The sequence below is a fragment of the Pseudorca crassidens genome, chromosome 3, assembly GCF_039906515.1.
Source record: "Pseudorca crassidens isolate mPseCra1 chromosome 3, mPseCra1.hap1, whole genome shotgun sequence".
NCBI lineage: Eukaryota > Metazoa > Chordata > Mammalia > Artiodactyla > Delphinidae > Pseudorca > Pseudorca crassidens.
Genome location: NC_090298.1, coordinates 139,755,308 through 139,774,731, shown reverse-complemented (window position 1 = coordinate 139,774,731; position 19,424 = coordinate 139,755,308). Strand labels below are relative to the sequence as shown.

General features: G+C 44.5%; 1 protein-coding gene across 7 annotated transcripts in view; it reads right to left on the bottom strand.

Moving 5' to 3' along the window:
- Window positions 1-19,424, bottom strand: part of PHYKPL (5-phosphohydroxy-L-lysine phospho-lyase) — a 25,999-nt gene extending 6,575 nt beyond the window's left edge. For 2 of the 7 annotated variants that reach the window (XM_067732639.1, XM_067732643.1), the window contains exons 1-8: window positions 19,315-19,424; window positions 18,153-18,271; window positions 16,841-17,000; window positions 13,528-13,602; window positions 12,675-12,762; window positions 12,481-12,597; window positions 10,844-10,926; window positions 10,364-10,589 (exon numbers count right to left, since the gene is read on the bottom strand). In XM_067732639.1, the coding sequence (XP_067588740.1) occupies window positions 10,364-10,589; window positions 10,844-10,926; window positions 12,481-12,597; window positions 12,675-12,762; window positions 13,528-13,602; window positions 16,841-17,000; window positions 18,153-18,271; window positions 19,315-19,373 (927 nt within the window). In that variant the 5' untranslated portion in view covers window positions 19,374-19,424. Of the gene's footprint in view, window positions 1-702; window positions 4,422-5,894; window positions 6,046-10,363; window positions 10,590-10,843; window positions 10,927-12,480; window positions 12,598-12,674; window positions 12,763-13,527; window positions 13,603-16,840; window positions 17,001-18,152; window positions 18,272-19,314 lie in introns of those variants that run through there. The other 5 variants (XM_067732644.1, XM_067732642.1, XM_067732641.1 and 2 more) reach the window with 5 other exon arrangements.

The following is a 19,424-nucleotide window of genomic DNA, read 5'->3' as shown; positions in this document are numbered from 1 at the left end:
CCTCGTACTTGTGATCATAAAAAGCTTCCTAGGTGATTTGCTGTGAGGCAGCTTTCTGATATGTCCAAAGCAAATTATGTGTGGGATGGACACAGGGGATGGATTGAGGCTATTTATTGCATATTATTATCAACTGTGAACTCGTTAAGAGGTCGTGTGTTCTACCCATAGCATCTTTGGTTTAGAATTGTGGCCTGGCCAAGATGCTGAACTAGCATAATAGATAACATAGTTATCTGTTCTGAACTAGTTCAGAAAAGGCAATATACAAACAACAACAAAAAGCATCAACAACAAACCATGAGGAGGGAAAATGATTTCCAATGTTGCCACATTATATTATTTAAAAATGTCTAGTTCTCAACAGAAAATTATGAATCATGAAAAGAAAGAAGAAAGCATGGCCCATATATGGGGTGGTGGTGGTGGGGGGTGTGGATACAATCAACAGAAACTGTTATGGAGGAAGCCCAGATGATGGCCTTATTAGACAAAGACTTTTTCTTTTTTTTTAGACAAAGACTTTAAATCAGATATTATAAATATGCTTAAACACTAAAGGAAACCATATCTAAAGAATTAAAAGCTAAGCATGAAAATGGCGTCTTGCCAAATTTGGAAGATCAATAAAGAAATAGAAATTATAAAAAAGAACTAAATAGAAAGTCTGGAGTTGAAAAGCACTGTAGCTGAAATGAAAAATTAAGAGGCTCAACAGCAGATTTAATCAGGCAGATGAAAGAATCAGCAAACTTGAAGATACATTGATTGAGACTGTCCAGTCTGAAAATCGGAAAGAAAAAAGAATTAAAAAAATGAACAGAGCCTCAGAGACCTGTGGGACACAAGCATACCAACATATGCAAATAAGAATTCCAGAAGGAGAGGAAGGGGCAGAAAGAATATCTGAAGAAACAATGGTCAAAAACTTACTAAATTTGACTAAAAAAACACCCCAACAACAATCTAAACATCCAAGGAGCTCAATGAACTCCAAGTAGAATAAACAAGTTTCATACCTAGACAAAACATAGCCAAGGTACTAAAAGACAAGAACAAGAGGGTGGGTAAATGGGTGAAGGTCGTCAAAGGTAAAAAAATTCCAGTTGTAAATAAGTCACAGGGATGTAAGGTACAGCATGGTGACTATAGTTAATAATACTGGGGACTTCCCTGGTGGTCCAATAGTTAAACTCTGTGCTCCCACTGCAGGGGGCTTGAGTTTGATCCCTGGTCGGGGAACTAAGATCCCATGTGCTGCACAGCGCTGCCAGAACAAACAAGCAATACTGTATTGTATATTTGAAAGTTATTAAGAGAGTAGACCTTAAAAGTTCTCATCACAAAAAAAACTATGGTGATGGATGTCAAGTAAACTTATTGTGGTTATCATTTTGCAATACATACAAATATTGACTCATTATATTGTACACCTGCAACTAATATGATGTTGTCTGTCAATTATAACTCAAATAAAAAAAAAGGACAAAGAGAGAATATTGAAATTAGCAAGAGAGAAGCAACTCATCATGTACAAGAGATTCTCAACAAGATTAATAGCTGATTCCTCATCAGAAACCCTAAAGGCCAGAAGGCAGTGGGATGACCTATTCAAAGTGATGAAAGAAAAATACTGTCAGTCCATAATTCTCTATAAAGTAAAAGTATCCTTCAAAGATAAAGGAGACAGGAATTCCCTGGTGGTCCAGTGGTTAGGATTCTGTGCCAAGGGCCCGGGTTCAATCCCTAGTTGGGGAACTAAAATCCAACATCCCACAAGATGCATGGTGCAGAATAAAAAAGAAAGGAAAGAAAAGAAAGAAAGAAGGAGAAAGAAAGAAAAGAAAAAGAGAAACTAAGGTAGTTCTAGATAATGAAAAAACTGAAAAAATTTGTCAGCAGCAGATCTACTTTACATGAAATACTAACAGTATTTCTTCAGGCTGAAATGAAACGACATCAGACGTATATCAAATCCACATGAAGAAATAAAGAGCACTGGTAAAGACACAAGTAGGTTGAAAGCAAGAGAGTGAAGGTATGCCATGCAAACAGTAACCAAGAGAGCTGGTGTGGCTGTAGTAATATCAGACATAAAAGACTTGCAAGATTAAAATTGCTATTAGCAACACAGGAAAACATAATGATAAAAGAGTCAATCTATCAAAATGATATAACCACTACAAATACATATGTACTTAACAACAGAGCCCCCAAATAAGTAAAGCAAAAAATTAACTGAAAGGAGAACTACAGAATTCAATAAGAACAGTTGGAGAGTTCAGTCTCTCATTTTCAATAATAAACAACTAGGCCAACCAGGAAGTAGAAGGCTTGAGCAACACTATAAACCAACTAGATCTAATAGCTATATACAGAACACTCCACTTCAAAAACGCAGTATAAATACTCTTCTCAAGTGCACATGGAACATTCTACAGGATAGACTATATATCAATATATTAGGCTATAAAACAAGTGTTAAGATATTTTAAAAGTCTGAAATCATAGAAAGTATCTTTCTCACCACAGTGGAACGAAGCTAGAAATAAATAACAGAACACTGAAAAACTAAAAAAAATGTGAAAATTAAATAACATGCTTAAACAAACAATGGGTCAAAGAAGTCACAGGGAGATTAAAAAATATTTAGAGATAAATGAAAAAGAAAGCACAACATACCTAAACTCATGGGATGTGGTAAAAGTAATGCTTACAGAAAACTTCATGTCTGTAAATACTTCGTAAAAAAAAATCTCAAATGAATATTTCCACCTTAAGAAAGTATAAAAAAGAAGAGCAAACTAAATCTAAAGCAAAAATAAAGGAAATCATAAAGACTACAGTGGAAATAAATAGAAATATAGAAAAACAATAGAAAAAAATCAACAAAACCAAAAGTTGATTGTCTGAGAAAATCAACAAAATTGACAAACGTTAGCCAGACTGACCAAGATAAAAAGAAGAGTCAAATTACTAAGATCAGGAATGAAAAAGGACATATCACTGCCAATCTTATACAAGTAAAAAGAAGTATAAGGGAATAATGTGAACAACTGTCTGTCAACAAGCTAGATAACTTAGATGAAATGAACAAATTCCTAGAAAGATAAAAAATACTGACACTGATTTGAGAAGAAATAGAAAATCTGAATAGACCTGTGGCAAGTAAAAAGAATGAACTAATAATAAAAAAAATCCTCACAAAGCAAAGCCTAGAACCAGATGGCTTCACTGGTGAATTCTACCAAAATGTTGAAAGAATTATTACCAATCTTTCAGAAAGTCTTCCAGAAAACAGAAGAGGCATGAACACTTCCTGGATCATTTTTTTTTGCAGTACGCGGGCCTCTCACTGTTGTGGCCTCTCCCGTTGCAGAGCACAGGCTCTGGACATGCAGGCCCAGCGGCCATGGCTCACGGGCCTAGCCGCTCCACGGCATGTGGGATCTTCCCGGACCGGGGCACGAACCTGTGTCCCCTGCATCGGCAGGCAGACTCTCAACCACTGCGCCACCAGGGAAGCCCCTGGATCATTCTTTGAGACCAGTATTACCCTGATACTAAAACCAGACAACGATATCCCAAGAAAACTATAGATCAATATCTCTTAAGAACATAGATGTAAAAATCCTCAAAAATTAAAATAGCAAACTTAATCTAGCAACATATAAAAAGGATTATACACCATGATCACATGGGATTTATCTCAGCAATGTAAAGTTGGTTTGACATGTGAAAATCAAATAATGTAATAAACCATATTAATAGGATTAAGGACAAAAAAAATCACATGATCCTTACAATAAACGAAGAAAAAGCATTTGATAAAACCCAACAGCCTTCATTATAAAAGCTCTCAAAAATTAGGAAAAAAGGGGAACTTCTTCAACCTGATAAAAGGCTTCTATGAAAAACTCACAGCTGATATTATACTTAACAGTGAAAGACTGAATGTTTTCCCCTAAGATTAGGAAGAAGACAAGATGTCTACTCTTGCCATTTGTAGTCAATATTGTACTGGAGGTTCTAGGGCAGTTAGGCAAGAAAAAGAAATAAAAGGCATTCAGAATGGAAAGGAACAAGAAAACCATTTCTATTCACAGATGACATAATTTGGTACACAGAAAATTCTACAGAATCTATAAAAAACTATTAGAGCTAATAAATGCATTCAGTAAGGCTGCATGATACAAGATCAATATCCAAAAATCAACTATTTCTATACACCAGCAATGAAGAATCTTAAAGTGAAATGAAAAAAAGATTCAATTTATAAAAGCATGAAAAAGAATACAATACTTAGGAGTAAATTTAACAAAAGTAGTTCAAGACTTTTACAGGGACTTCCCTGGAGGTCCAGTGGTTAAGACTCTGCGCTTCCACTGCAGAGGGTGTGGGTTCAATCCCTGATCAGGGAACTAAGATCCCGCATGTGGTGTGGCCAAAAAAAAAAAAAAAAAAAAAAGAAAAAGACTTTTACAATGAAAATTATGAACATGATTGAAAAACAAAGACCTCCATAAATGGACAGATATCTCATGTTTATGGATTAGAAGACTTAGTACTGTTAAGATGGCAATACTCTCCAAATTGATCTACAGATTCAATGCAATCTCTTATCAGACTCCAAGCTGCTTTTTTGGTAGAAATTGACAAGCTGATTATGAAAATTCATATTGAAATGCAAGGGACCCAGAATAGCCACAACAATCTTCAAAAAGAAGAACAAAGACTGGGGGATTAACAGTTCCTGATTTCAAAACATACTACAAAGTATAGTAGTCTAGACTGTGTGCAACTGGCAGGAGGATAGATTTTTGATCAGTGGGACAGAACTGGAAGTTTACAAATAAACCATTAAATCCATATATTTGGGACTTCTCTGGTGGTCCAGTGGTTAAAGGATCCAATGCACCTTCCAATGCAGGGGACGCAGGTTCAATCCCTGATTGGGGAACTGGAACTAAGATCTCACATGCCATGGGGCAACTAAGCCCACGTGCTAGATCTAGAAAATGCGCACCACAACTACTGAGGCTGTGTGCTGCAACGAAAGATCCTGCATGCCACAACGAAGATCCCGTGTGCTGCAACTAAGACCCAATGCAGCCAAAAAAAAAAAAAAAAAAAAATCATGCATTTATGGTTGATTGATTTTTTTTTAATTCATTTATTTAATTTTTGGCTGCATTGGGTCTTCGCTGCTGCACACGGATTTTCTCTAGTTGCTGAGAGCGGGATCTACTCTTTGTTGCGGTGCGCGGGCTTCAGTAGTTGTGGCACACGGGCTTCAGTAGTTGTGGCTCGTGGACTCTAGAGTGCAGGCTCAGTAGTTGTGGCGCATGGGCTTAGTTGCTCTGTGGCATGTGGGATCTTCCTGGACCAGGGCTTGAACCCATGTCCCCTGCATTGGCAGGCGGATTCTTAACCACTGCACCACCAGGGAAGCCCTGGTTGATTGATTCTTGACAAGGGTGCCAAGACCATTCAATGGGATAAGATATAATAAAGAACAGTCTTTTCAGCAAAAGGTGTTGGGACAACTGGATATCTATATGCAAAGTTAAGTAACCCCACCTCATACCATATTTAAAAACTAGCTCAAAATGGATCCAATACCTAAATATAACAATAAAAACTATAAAATTCTAGGAAGAAAACAGAGGTGTAAATCTTTCTGACCGTTGATTAGGCAATGGTTTGTTAGCTATGACTCCAAAGTACAAGCAACCAAAGAAAAAATAAACTGGACTTCATCAAAATTAAAAACTTCTGTGCTTCAAAGGATACTACCGAAAAAGTGAAAAGACACCTGAAATAATGGGAGAAAATACTTACAAATTATGTATTTGGTAAGAATCTAGTATTTAGGATACATAAAGAACGCTTACAGGGCTTCCATGGTGGCGCAGTGGTTGAGTGTTCTGCCTGCCGATGCAGGGGACACGCGTTCGTGCCCCGGTCTGGGAAGATCCTACATGCCGCGGAGCGGCTGGGCCCGTGAGCCATGGCCGCTGGACCTGCGCCTCCGGAGCCTGTGCTCTGCAACGGGAGAGGCCACGGCAGTGGGAGGCCCGCGTACCGCAAAAAAAAAAAAAAAAAAAAAAAGAATGCTTACAACGCAGCAAAAACAGACAGGTAACCCAATTAAAAAATTTGCAAAGGATATATTCTTTGGAATATATATGTCACATATAATGGGAGATATATATATATATATATATATATACACATACATATGTGTGTGTATGTGTATATATACCTCAGCACCTCTAGCTATGTGTATATATAACTCAGCACCTCTAGCTATCAGGCAAATGCAAATCATAATGAGATATCACTTCACACTCACTAGGATGGCTATAATAAAAGAGAGAAAATAAATGCTGGAGAGGATATGGAGAAATTGGAACCCTCATACGTTGCATGTAAAGTGGTATAGCTGCTTGGAAAAACTTTGTCATTCCTCAAAAAGTTAAACTTAAGAGTTGCCATATGACCCAGCAATTCCACTCATAGGTAAGGTATACGCTCAAAAGAACTGAAAACACATTCCATACAAAAACATCTACACTGAATGGTCAACTGCAGCATTATTCATAATAACCAAGGAGGGGAAACAACCAAACATCAACTGAAGAATGGATAAATGAAACACGGTATACTCATACAATGGAACATTAATCATTCATAAAAAGGAATGAAAGACTGATTCATGCTATAACATGGATGAACCTTGAAAACATTATGCTATGTGATAGAAGCCAGACACAAAAGGTCACATATTGTGTGACTGCATTTATGTGAAATGTCAAGAACAGGCAAATCCATGGAGACAGAAAGAAGGTTAGTGATTGCCAGTACTTGTAGAGAAAAGGCAATGGGGAGTGATTGCTAATGGGTATGGAGTTGCTTTTTGGGGTGATGAAAATGTACAACAATGAAAATTAAGACAGTAATAATGGCTGAACAACTTGGTGAGTATACTATAAAAGACTGAATTGTACTTGAATTAAAAACCATTGAATTTGTATTTGAAAGAGTAAATTTTATAATACGTGAATTATATCTCAACTAAAAAAGAATCAGTGATTTCAGCGTTTTCAACAGCAACACTGCATGCAAGGTGACAATGGAATACACTTTTTAAAAAAAATGAATCCATCAGCACTGACTTTATTTATTTAGGCCTGCTGCATGGCATGCAGAATCTTAGTTCCCTGACCAGGGATTGAACCTGTGCCCCCTGCAGTGGAAGCGTGGAGTCTTAACCACTGGACAGCCAGGGAAGTCCCTGGAATATACTTTTACAGTAACTAGGACCTAGATTCTATTTTTAGCTAAAATAGTTAAATATGAGGGCCTGACACAAATACCCTTAGGCACAGAAGACCTCAGAAGGTTTGCAACATAAAGGCTTCCAGTGAAAGGAATTTGGGATGAAATACTTGTACTACAGATACTTAAATAAAATAGGAAGGATTAAAAGACACAGAAAAGTATGGTAAGCTGAAATTATAAATTAAGATGCTAGCAACAGGCCTAAATACATCAATAGTTACGTTAAATTGAAAGTCATTACTTTGAAGTCAAATATTAACAGATTTGGTCAAAAACCCAAATTCTAGATATATGCTGGTTAAAAGAAATACACCTAAAGCATGAGCACACAAGGTTGAAAATAGAAGGGTGGAAAATAATACATTGGGTAATTGATAGTCAAAAGAAAGCTGACTTAGCTTTATAATATCAGATAAAATAAACTTTAAGACCAAAAACCTTATTAGGAATGGAAACTATTACTCCATATAATAAAAGACTCAATTCTTGAGAAACTGCACAGCCACATGCAAAAGAATGAAACTGGACCACTATTTTACACCATACACAAAAAATTAACTCAAAATGGACTGAAGATTTGAATGTAAGACATGAAATCATAAAACTCCTAAAGAAAACATAGGCGGTAAGCTCCTTGACATTGGTCTTGGCAATGATTTTCTGGATTTGACACTGAAAGCAAAGGTAACAAAAGCAAAAATAAACAAGTGGGACTACATAAAACTAAAAAGCTTTGCACAGCAAATCATCAACAAAATGAAAAGGCAATCAACTGACTGGGAGAAAATATTTGCAAATCATGTATCTGATAAGGAGCTAATATCCAAAATATATAAAGAATTCATGTAACTCAGTAGCAAAAAACAAAGCAATACAATTAAAAATTGGGTAGAGGGACTTCCCTGGTGGCGCAGTGGTTAAGAATCTGCCTGCCAATGCAGGGGACACGGGTTCAAGCCCTGGTCCAGGAAAATCCCACATGCCACGGAGCAACTAAGCCCGTGCGCCACAACTACTGAGCCTGTGCTCTAGAGCTCACAAGCCACAAGTACTGAACCCACGTGCCACAGCTACTGAAGCCCCACTCGCCGCAACTAGAGAAAGCCGGCACACAGCAACGAAGACCCAACACAGCCAAAAATAAATAAATTAAATAAATAAAATTTTAAAAATTGGGTAGAAATCTGAATAGACATTTTTCCAAAGACGACATACAGATGGCTAACAGGTATACGAAAAGGTGCTCAACACCACTAATCGTCAGGGCAATGCAAATCAAAACCACAATGAGATGTCACCTCACACCTGTTAGAATGGCTATTATCAAAAAGACCAGAAATAACAAGTGCTGGCAAGGTTGTGGAGAAAAAGGAATCCTTGTGCATTGTTGGTGGGAATGTACATTGGTGCAGCCACTATGGAAAACAGTGTGGAAGTTACTCAGAAAACTAAAAATAGAACTACCATGTGATCCAGCAATTCCACTTTGGATATTTATCTGAAGGAACTGAAAATACTATCTTAAAGAGCTATCTGCACCCCTACAGTCATGGCAGAATTATTTACAATAGCCAAGATATGTGTCTGTTGATTGATGAATGGAATGTATATATATAAAATTCAGCCCTAAAAAAGAAGGAAATCTTGCCATTTGCAACAAGATGCTTTCATAACTTGAGGGCATTATGCTAAGTGAAATAAATCTGACAGAGAAGACAAATACCATATGATTCCACTTATATGTGGAATCTAAGAAAACCAAAAACCAAACACCCCAAAAACCCTGAACTTTTAGATACAGAGAACAGATTGGTGATTGCCAGAGGTGGGGGTGGGCAAAATGGGTGAAGGGGGTCAAAAGGTACAAACTTTCAGGTATAAAATAATTAAGTCCCAGGGACGCATAGTGACTGTAGTTAATAATACTGTATTGTATGCTTGAAAGCTGCTAACAGATCTTAAAAGTTCTCATCATCATAAGAAAAAAAAAATTGTAACCATGTATGGTGATGGATGTTAACTAGAATTATCGTGGTGATCACCATATATATATATATATATATACACATACACACATATATACACACACACACACACATATATACATACACACACACACAAGTACTGAATCATTACGTTGTACACCTGAAATCAATATAATGTTATATGTCAATTATACCTCAATCAAGAAAAAGATTCAATTCCCAATGAACATACAGAAAAAAAAACCATATATACTGGGAATTCCCTGGCAGTCCAGTGGTTAGGACTCCATGCTTTCATTGCCAAGGGCACAGATTCAATCCCTGGTCGGGGAACTAAGATCCTGTAAGCCAAGCAGCGTGGCCAAAAAAACTCAAAAGTATATATATATACTACTTAATATTATTAAGTAGTATATATATTACTTAACAGCCTCACAATATATGAAGCAAAAATTAACAGTATTACAAGAAAAAAATTGATCATTTTTCATCATAGTGTGAGATTTAAACACACAGTTCTTAATTATTAATAGGTTAAGTAGGAAAAAAATAAATCCAGTAAGAATACAGAAGATTCAAACAACACAATTAACAAGTGTGACCTAAGAGACATTCAGGGAGTCTGGCAAACAACATTTAGAGAACCCACGGACATGTAGAACAAGGACATGTAGAACATGTAGGACATGTAGGACATGTAGAACAATCACGTACCAGGTCACCTCAACACATTTTACAGAATAAGTATCAAAAGAATAAGTGGCAGTAAGTCAGAAGTTAACAAAAAGATTTGAAAAAACTAGAATTGAATGATAATGCAGTGGTTCTCAAACTTTCGGTCTTAGAATTCCCTTACACTCTCAAAAACTTGTGAGGAAGCCAACGAGCTTTTGTTTATATGGGTTATATCTATTTATATTTACTGTAATATTTACAATAAAACAACTATATTTACAAAAAAATTAGTGAGTAGTAGTGGCCTTGTTTGTACAGAAGCCACCATGGTGCTTCCTGGCCCTGGAGCCTTCACTCACCGTGTTGAAGTACTCGACGCCGGTGGCTTCAAATGCCCTCGCCACAGCATGTGTTGTGGCCACACAGGCTACAGGGTGGCCATTGCCAATAGACTTGCCCATGGTGACAATGTCGGGGACAAAGTCTTCCCCCTGCAGCTGGAAGGCCCAGAAGTGCTTGCCTACTCGGCCAAAGCCCACTTGAATCTCGTCTGCAACAAAGACCCCTCCGGCCCTGCGGATGTGCCTGTGGCAGAGGACACACGGCTGATGGGGGACTGTGGTGAGAGGGAGGAGACCAGGAGCTGGGTCTTGGGACTCTGAATCCTGGCTTTGCCAACAGTAAGGTGGGGACCTTATGCAGATAGCTGGCCTTCTTGGAGCCACTATTTCTTCAGGGGCTTTGTCTGACAATTCTGGCAGGAATTGCCAGGCTGAGGTTGGAATTTGGAACAAAGGCTGGCAAACCCCACCCTGGGGCAGCCTCTCCCACCTACTCACCCTGCCACTTCTGGGAAGTAGCCAGCAGGAGGAATGATCTGCCCTCCCACACTGGGCAGAGACTCAGCAAAGAACGCTGCAATCTGTGGAGGAGAAGGGAATGGCACTGCGGAGGGGCTGAGCTGCAAGCTGAGCGCGTCCGCTGATGCTGGCTCAGTGCTGGCTCCAAACATGATGAGTTACTGTCCGCACTGTGCCCCCACTTTGGGCTCCACATCACACCTGAGGGCCTGTGACATAGCTTTTTCAGGCCTTGAACCAGTTCTTACCACCTGGATGCCTTCAGACCCCCTGTACTTAGCATGCTCCAGATGAAATCCAGACTTCTCCCCCATAAGCCTGTTCCTTCCCTTCTCCCATATGGTGAGTCCCATCCCTCCCAACTAGGACAGAAATCTGGCCCCATCCTTGATCCAGCCTCCTTCTTCATCTATCAGTCAGCACAGCCTCTGACTCTATCCCTGTAACATTGTCGCACCCACTCCTTCCCCTCCCCGCTGGATACTCCTGCCTCCTGGCAGACCTGCCAGTTTCTGCCTTGGCCTCCTGCCTTCTAACTGGACACATCTTCCAATCCATCCTCCACTGGCCACCAGGGTGATGCCTCAATGTAGACACTGAGCTCATCACTGTCCTGTTTAAAACCCTTCACTGACCCTTTTGCTTATAGCAATGACTTTCAAACTGTGTTCTGCCTTGGAGCTGCTTCAGAGGCTACTGCTGGGATGAAGGAAGGACTGACGGGGTGGGAAACTGGTCACCCACCCATGCTGCCACCACAGGAATCTCTTTTTTGGTTTTATATAAGTAGGTGCAGAGCATCGGAAATGCATGGGCCAGGCTTCCTGGATCTGGCTCTGCCAACCTTTCTGGCCTGTCTTTGCTATATATCCTGTGTTCAGCTGTCACTCCTTCAGCAAAGCCTTCTAGAGAGCCCTAATACCAATCACCAGCTGCCTCCCCTCTACTGCTGCCGTGGCTGCTGCTCTTCCAGGGTATGACATATCTCTCCTGTCTCTGCCCCACAATCCATCTCTACTACGCTGCCCTGGGTGGGTCTCCCCATTGCTCACTCGGGCCAACAGGGCCTCCTCATGTCACCTGCCCTCAGACTGGCCCCATTCAACTGCATCCCCTGGTCCTATTACCTTCTCTCTTAAAACTCTATAAAACTCTATAAAGGTCTCCCATGGCCTCTAGCGCCTCAGCTAAAGGGGCACTTGCAGTCCACGGGCCTATGGTCCTGCCTGCTTCTCTAGGTTCATCTCCTGCCGGCTCAGCCTGGCCCCATACTCACATGGTTCCTGCACAGGCCGCCGCTCTGTTGAGGATGCCTTTCCTTGTCTACCCGGACCCCGCCTTGAATGGCTAACTCCTACTCACCTTGTATTACTAAAATCAGGCAGCACCCCCTCCACGGACCCACCATCACACACACCCCAGCCCAGCTTGGGCCCCTGGAGTCCAGTAACGCCCAGGACATATCTCTACCTAAACTCTCTGCTGAGCACTTAATCCCTCTACTAGACTCCCAAAGGGCAGGCCCTGGTTCCAATTTCTCTCAGGGTTCCCAAGATCCAGTCCAGGGCTGGCAACATTTGCTGTTTGCTGGACCAGACCTGCGTGGATGTGGTTACCTTCCTGCCCTTCTCCTGTGCGCTGCTGACCACACGTTTCACCTCGCTGGCATAGGCCACAGCTGGATTGGGGTGGTCCTCCCGGTAGGGGCCCCGGTAGGTGTCTGGGAGAGGTGCCTGTGGGGAGTGACAGCACCATGTCATCCAGGCTGAGGCGCAAGCACCGGCCTGTTGCCCACTTGAGCAGTGCATACCACGTGGACCCACTCCTTCTGGCCATCCAGGTCCCGGAACTTGTAGGGGCTGATGTCGATCAGGGAGCTCAGGTGACCATGATAAGCACTGGGAAGGAGAAGGGAGAGTGGGCTCAGACCCAGGTGGCATGTACTCCCTGGCCTGGCCCTGACAACTGTCTATTCACCTCAGGAAACACTCAGGGAAGACCAACCTTTCAGACACAGCCTGAGTCCTAGGGCCAGGAACGAGCACAGGCCTTGGAGTCAGCAAGCCTTCCTCCAAGGCCACTTACTAGCTATGTAACGGTGGCTAATCGTTAAAATCTTTGGGCTCAGTTCCCTCCTCTGTAAAGTTGGGGGTGGTGGTGTTTCTCCTTCATGGTTGTAATGAACCTTAAATGTGATAATGCTCTAACCCTGGGCCTGGGTCTTGTGCACAGCAGATACTCAGTACAATGGGAGCTACTGTTGGAACATTTTTTAATTTTTTTTATCTTTTGGCCGTGCCACACGGCATGTGGGATCTTAGTTCCCCGACCAGGGATCAAACCCGCGCCCCCTGCATTGGCAGTGCAGAGTCCTAACCACTGGCCCACCAGGGAAGTCCCTACAACAGTTTTAATACCTAATATGTGGGACCAACTCTCACCACCTTATAAAGCATTCTCTGCTCCCCAGAAGCTGCCACCACAGAAGAGACACCCGAGGGAAAGAGCCGCCTGGTGTGTGTGTGTGGGGTGTCTCTGTGGCCAGGTCCTCATGATCCTCTCCAGGCCCAGGCCCCTCATCTTTCCTGCCCAAGGCACCCAAAATCAGAGCCTCACTGATCCCCAATAAGCAGCAGGCCCACGCTTCTGGAAATGGCACTTACTGATCTAATACCACCACGTCCCAGTGTCCTGTGTATTGGCGCGCCAGCCTCAGGGCCAGGTCGTTGGCTTCTGACCTATGACAGAAAAAGTGGATACTGCTTGGACAGCTATCCAAGGGCTTTCCCTCCAGGATAACTGCTTTCTACAGAGAAACCTGGAGGGAAGGAAGAGCCCTTCCAGCAGCAAGAAGATTCTTAGGACACCATTCATTAGTCATTCACTTATTCATTCAGTAAACATTTATCAAATGCCTTCAATGTGCTAGGAGCTGGGGGCGAAAATAGTAAGTAAAACAGGCAGGCTCTGGCCCTCCTGGAACTTACATTCTACTATGCGTCACGAAAGCCAAAAAACAAAGACAGAATGATCATTTGGTAAGTGCTACAATGGACACAGGGTACCGAGAGAACCAGGTGGGGCCCTACCTTAGATAAGGGGTGTTATGGGATGAATCGTGTCTCCCCAAATTCATGTGTTGAAACCCTAACTCCCAGTATCTCAGAATGTGATTGTATTTAGAGACAGGGCCTTTAAAGAGGTGATTAAGTTAAAATGAGGCCATCTGGGTGGCCTTAATCCAATACAACTGGTCTCTTTGTAAGAAGATATTTGGACACACAGAGAGACACCCGGGGGTGTGCATGCTCCGAAGAAAGGCCATGTGAAGACAGTGAGAAGGTGGCCACCTGCAACCAAGGAGAGAGGACTCAACGAAACCAAATCTGCCAGCAACTTGATCTTGGATTCTGACTTCCAGAACTGTGGGACAATAAATTTCTGTTTAAGCCACCATGTCTACGGTATTTTGTTACGGCAGCCAGAACAGACGAAGGCCACACTTGTAGAGTCCTGAGGGTGAAGTTTCTAGGCAGAGTGAGCAGCACACACAAAGACCTTGTGAAGGAAAATTGCTCAGGGAACCACAAGAAGACAAGGGAGGCCAGGGGCAGCATGAGAGAGGAAGTGGGGAGATAGGCAGGGCTGCAGAAGGAGCCTGGATTTTCTTCTCAGTGCCATGTGAAGCTACTGAAAAGTTTTAATCAGAGAAGGGACATGATTCAGCTCCCATATGAGGAGGAAGCCTCTCTGTGTATATAATGGAGTAGAAGGGAATTAAAGTGCAAGTGAGGAGACCTAGAAGGAGGACACGAAGGTGAGAGCAGGTGGTGACCACGCAGACAGAGAGAGGTGAATGGAGTTAGGAGACAACCTGGAGACAGACAAGGCAAGCCTGATGCAGGACTGGGAGGAGGGTGCGTTTCTACCTTGAGCAGAGGCGCAGACGGTGCTGCCATTTGCCAGGACAGATAGGGTGAGGGAGGGCTGGTCTTCTTGGGAAAGTCTGGGGTAGGTGCCTGAGAATGTCAGGGAGAGCCAGTGCCATGGTCCCACACCAGGTGTTAGCGAAGACAACTCTTTCTTTTCTTTTTTTTAAAAATAAATTTATTTATTTATTTTTAGCTGCATTGGGTCTTCGTTGCTGCGCACGGGCTTTCTCTAGTTGCAGCAAGCGGGGTCTACTCTGTTGTGGTGCATGGGCTTCTCATTGCGGTGGCTTCTCTTGTTGTGGAGCATGGGCTCTAGGCATGCGGGCTTCAGTAGTTGCAGCATGCGGGCTCAGTATTTGTGGCTCGTGGGCTCTAGAGCACAGGCTCAGTATTTGTGGCTCATGGGCTTAGTTGCTCTGCGGCATGTGGGATCTTCCCAGACCAGGGATAGAAGCCGTGTCCCCTGCACTGGCAGGCGGATTCTTAACCACTGCGCCACCAAGGAAACCTGATGATCAACCCCTGATGTCTTTTGGACAGGTGATGTTAGACCTGTTCCAAAGTCAAGTGGGCAGTTAGAACCTTGAGGCTGGAACACATGGGAAACATCTGGGTTTAAGATACAAATTTGGGGGACTTCCCTGGTGGTCCAGTGGTTAAGACTCCACACTCCCAATGCAGGGGGCCCGGGTTCGATCTCTGGTCAAGGAACTAGATCTCACATGTCGCAACTAAAGATCCTGCACGCCGCAATGAAGATCCCGCGTGCTGCAACGAATTCCTGGCACAGCCAAATAAATAAATAAATTTTAAAAAGATACAAAGTTGGGAGTCACCAGCATGTGGATGATATGTAATACATGGGAATGGATGAGGTAAGGAAGGCAGAGGGCTCAGAGAGGACCAGCCCTGAGGAATAGAGTAGGAAGAATTGGCATAGGAGACAGGGGGAGTGGCCAGAAGCTGGCAGAAAACAAGAAGCGTGAAATGTTCTGGAAGCAAGACCAGAGAGAGTGGTAACTGTCAATATTACTGAGAAACAGGAAGACAAGGGCAGCAAAGAGACCAGGTCCCCCCACTGTTTCTATGCCTCATAATTCTCTGTACTTTTCTCTCCCAGGCACACTGGGCTGGTTCTGTGTACACGCCATCATCTGCCATTTCTGCCTCCACTGCTACTCCCAGTGTAGCATAACCTATCACCGGTCACTAAACTGGTGCCTAATGGTGTCCATTCTTGCTTTCCTCCAGTCCTGATGACATCACTTACCTGATTAAAACCCTCTGATGGCTTCCCAATGCTCTTGGGATACACAGATTCCTCACTTGACCAATAAAGCCCTGGGTGATGGGCCCTGCCTCCCTCCCCAGTGTCCCCAGGCTCCCACCCTCTGCCCTCCCTCACTGGCTGCCTTTCAGCTCAAGTGCGCTGGGGTGCAAATATTCTTCCTGCCATAGGACCTCTGTACAGGCTGTTCCATGTGGTGACCTTGACAAGAACACTTCCAATGAAGCGGGCAGCACCCTACCTTCCTCCTCATCTAGCTATCCCCTAGTCAGCTCTTAGCCTAACATCACTTCTTCAGGGACGCCTTCCCCGACCCTCTCAGAGCAGGCCAGGTCACCCCACTGCTTCTATGCCTCATTATTCTCTGTAGTTTTCCTCCAGACAATGATTCCTCTTTGTAATTTTGTATTTCTTTGAAGCATCTTTGATGTTTCTGTTCCTTACAGAGCAGGGATTTTGGCTGTAGCTCCCAGCACTGTGCCTGTGTATGCATAAAGCAGAAATAAAGGAACATATTACCTTGGTAAGCCCCAACAATGATCTTAGAAGAGAGGTAATGGCACTCCTTACAAAGAGAACAGGAAAGTGGATCTGACAGAGAAGCAGTGGGGCCTGCAGCTAGGAAGCGTGGGTGCCTGGCCCACTGAGGGCTGCCTCTCCCCACACTCCGTCGGCTACACAATGCTATGCCCATGTGAGCAAATCTCTCCATCGTTGTCTCATCCTTTTGCTGGGGGCTGGCCACAGTGCACTTACCCAGAATTCAGGAAATAAAATACACAGAGCTTCTCCGGTAGGGTCTCGGACAGCCTCTGTGCGTAATCCACGATGTTGTCGTGCAGGTACCGGCTGTTGGTGTTGAGCACCTGGTTCTGTTCATGTGCTGCTTGGACCACGAGAGGGTGGCAGTGCCCAACTGCAAGAGGGCCACCTCCATCACACAGCCGGCCCCACTCAGCCAATCCCTCCGGGCCTCTCCCAGCCCCAATCTGTGAACCCAACTAAAGGAGATGCAGTTATAGAGGCAGAGGTACAGAGGAAAGACGGGAGTCTGAAGACAGAGGGGGTGAGACAGAGGTGCCAGTCTGGAAAGGGAGACCTAGAAAGGAGTCCCTGAGATTCTGGCAGAAGGCAAAGTTCTCTGGCAGAAACCTGATCTCGAAAACCTATGCTCTTTTTTTTTTTTTTAACATCTTTATTGGGTATAATTGCTTTACAATGGTGTGTTAGTTTCTGCTTTATAACAAAGTGAATCAGTTATACATATACTTATAAAAACCTATACTCTTTAGGAAGCTTCTTGAGGCCTTCTGCTCAACAAAGACAGGGGTGTGGGATATGGGGGATGGACAAGGGGTAGGGGTGTCGTCAGTGGCTTGACTTCACCAGGCAGGGGGGCTGGAAGTAATGATGGCCAATGGCCAAGGATTATGATAAGAGAATGAAGATGATTGGGTGCTCACCAAGTGCCAGGCACACTCAAAGCAAGTTACATGAATTAACCCACTTAATCCCCCAAAACATCTGGAGGTGCATACCAAGTATTATCATGTTCATTTTGCAGATGAGCAAACTGAGGCACAGAGACTTAAACTTGCCACAAAGATAGCAAGTGGAGGACAGGGATATGAACCCAGGCAGTCTGGAACTCCCTTTCCTTCCACCAGCTCTGGTGGCCTCAACTGGATAACTAAATTCCTACTTCAGTTTCCTTATCCAGGACCTGAGATGATCACATGGGCTGAAGCCTTGCCATGACTGCCAGGGCTCGGCCAGGGTCCTGTTGGGTTGCTGGCCGTGGCTGGGCCGACTGCTGTTCTCTGAGCTCACTATCAGTCCCAAGTGGAAGTGGACCCTTAGATTTAGGTCTCTGACTCCTGCTGATTTAGCAGAGCTACTGCTTGGAAACTTCTACAGCTACCCCAGAAAGACCGGGTCTCCTCTGCACATGGATGCTGGCTAAGCAGAACCTGAGTTCTCTGTACCTCTCTGAACCTCAGGTTCACCCTTGGACCAGGTTCACAGTGTTGGCATGCTTTCCTGCCCCATCTTGAGGTATGATACTGACCGTGAGCCACATTGTTGATGCAATCGATGTATTCCGCCCCCTGTTCATCATACATGTATTGCCCTTGGCCCCGGACAATCTTAATAGGATCCTCAGGAAAAAAGAGTCTGCAGGAATTGCTGTGGGGACAGACAGCGAATGGACAGCCATGTCTGAAGACCGGAAGGGAGAAATCCACCCATCACAGGCCTCCCCCTACCCTTTCCCAGTTTCTGGAAAGGACAAAAGCTTGAAGGGCAAGTTGTTGCGTCCCTGCCTCCACTCCCTCCCCCACTCCACAGGTGGCTGGAAAGGAGAAAAGGATGGGGTAAGAAGTTGCTAAAACAAACTGTTTCTTGGGCTTCCCCGGTGGCGCAGTGGTTGAGAGTCCGCCTGCCGATGCAGGGGACACGGGTTCGTGCCCCGGTCCGGGAAGACCCCACATGCCGCGGAGCAGCTAGGCCCGTGAGCCATGGCCGCTGAGCCTGCGCGTCCGGAGCCTGTGCTCCGCAACGGGAGAGGCCACAACAGTGAGAGGCCCGCGTACCGCAAAAAACAAAAACAAATTGTTTCTTAAGTTATTTTAAGGCTATGTGGCTTCATTCATTCCCACATGTGCCCATTGAATCGCTCGGGTCCCGGGAAAGGTGGCTGCTCCAGACCCACACGGGCTCCCTAAGGCAGTGTCTCTTTGCTGGGATGAGTGAAGAGGGCACCACCATTTGGTGGCTGGCTCTCGGCCCTAAACAAGTCCTTGCCCTCCAAGCCTGCTGCCCTGGTGGGGGCCAGCCCCAAGCTCTAGCCCAAGGCTGCCTCATGCCCCACGTCCCACCGACAGCCCCTCAGACACAGGTCAAGGGTAGACTTTCTCTAAGGCTGCCTGTGAGCCGACACCCCACCCCACCCTTCGTCTGGACTTTCAGCCCCTTCCTGGGTCACTCTCGAGCCGGGCCCAGGTCCGGAGGGCGGGCCACCACTGGGCGAGGTCCTCCCAGGAGCCCGGCTGCGGGGGAGGCGCGGGATAAGACAGCCGAGACAGGCTGCGCGCGGCGGGGTCTCAGGGGCCAGAGGCGCCGGAACAGGGATAGGTCGTGCGAGGCCGCGGGGGCTGGGGCCTGTAGGCTCGCGCCGGACGTGCTTGCCTTGTGCGCGGCCCCCCCCCACCGCGTCGCCATCTCGGTACCTGAGTAGCCGCCTTCTCAGGGCCAGAGTCGCGGCCTTCCCGCGCGGATCAGTGGCCATGGCGCCCGCCAGCACTCGCTCTGAGACACTGCGCGGAGGTCGGGGGTGGGG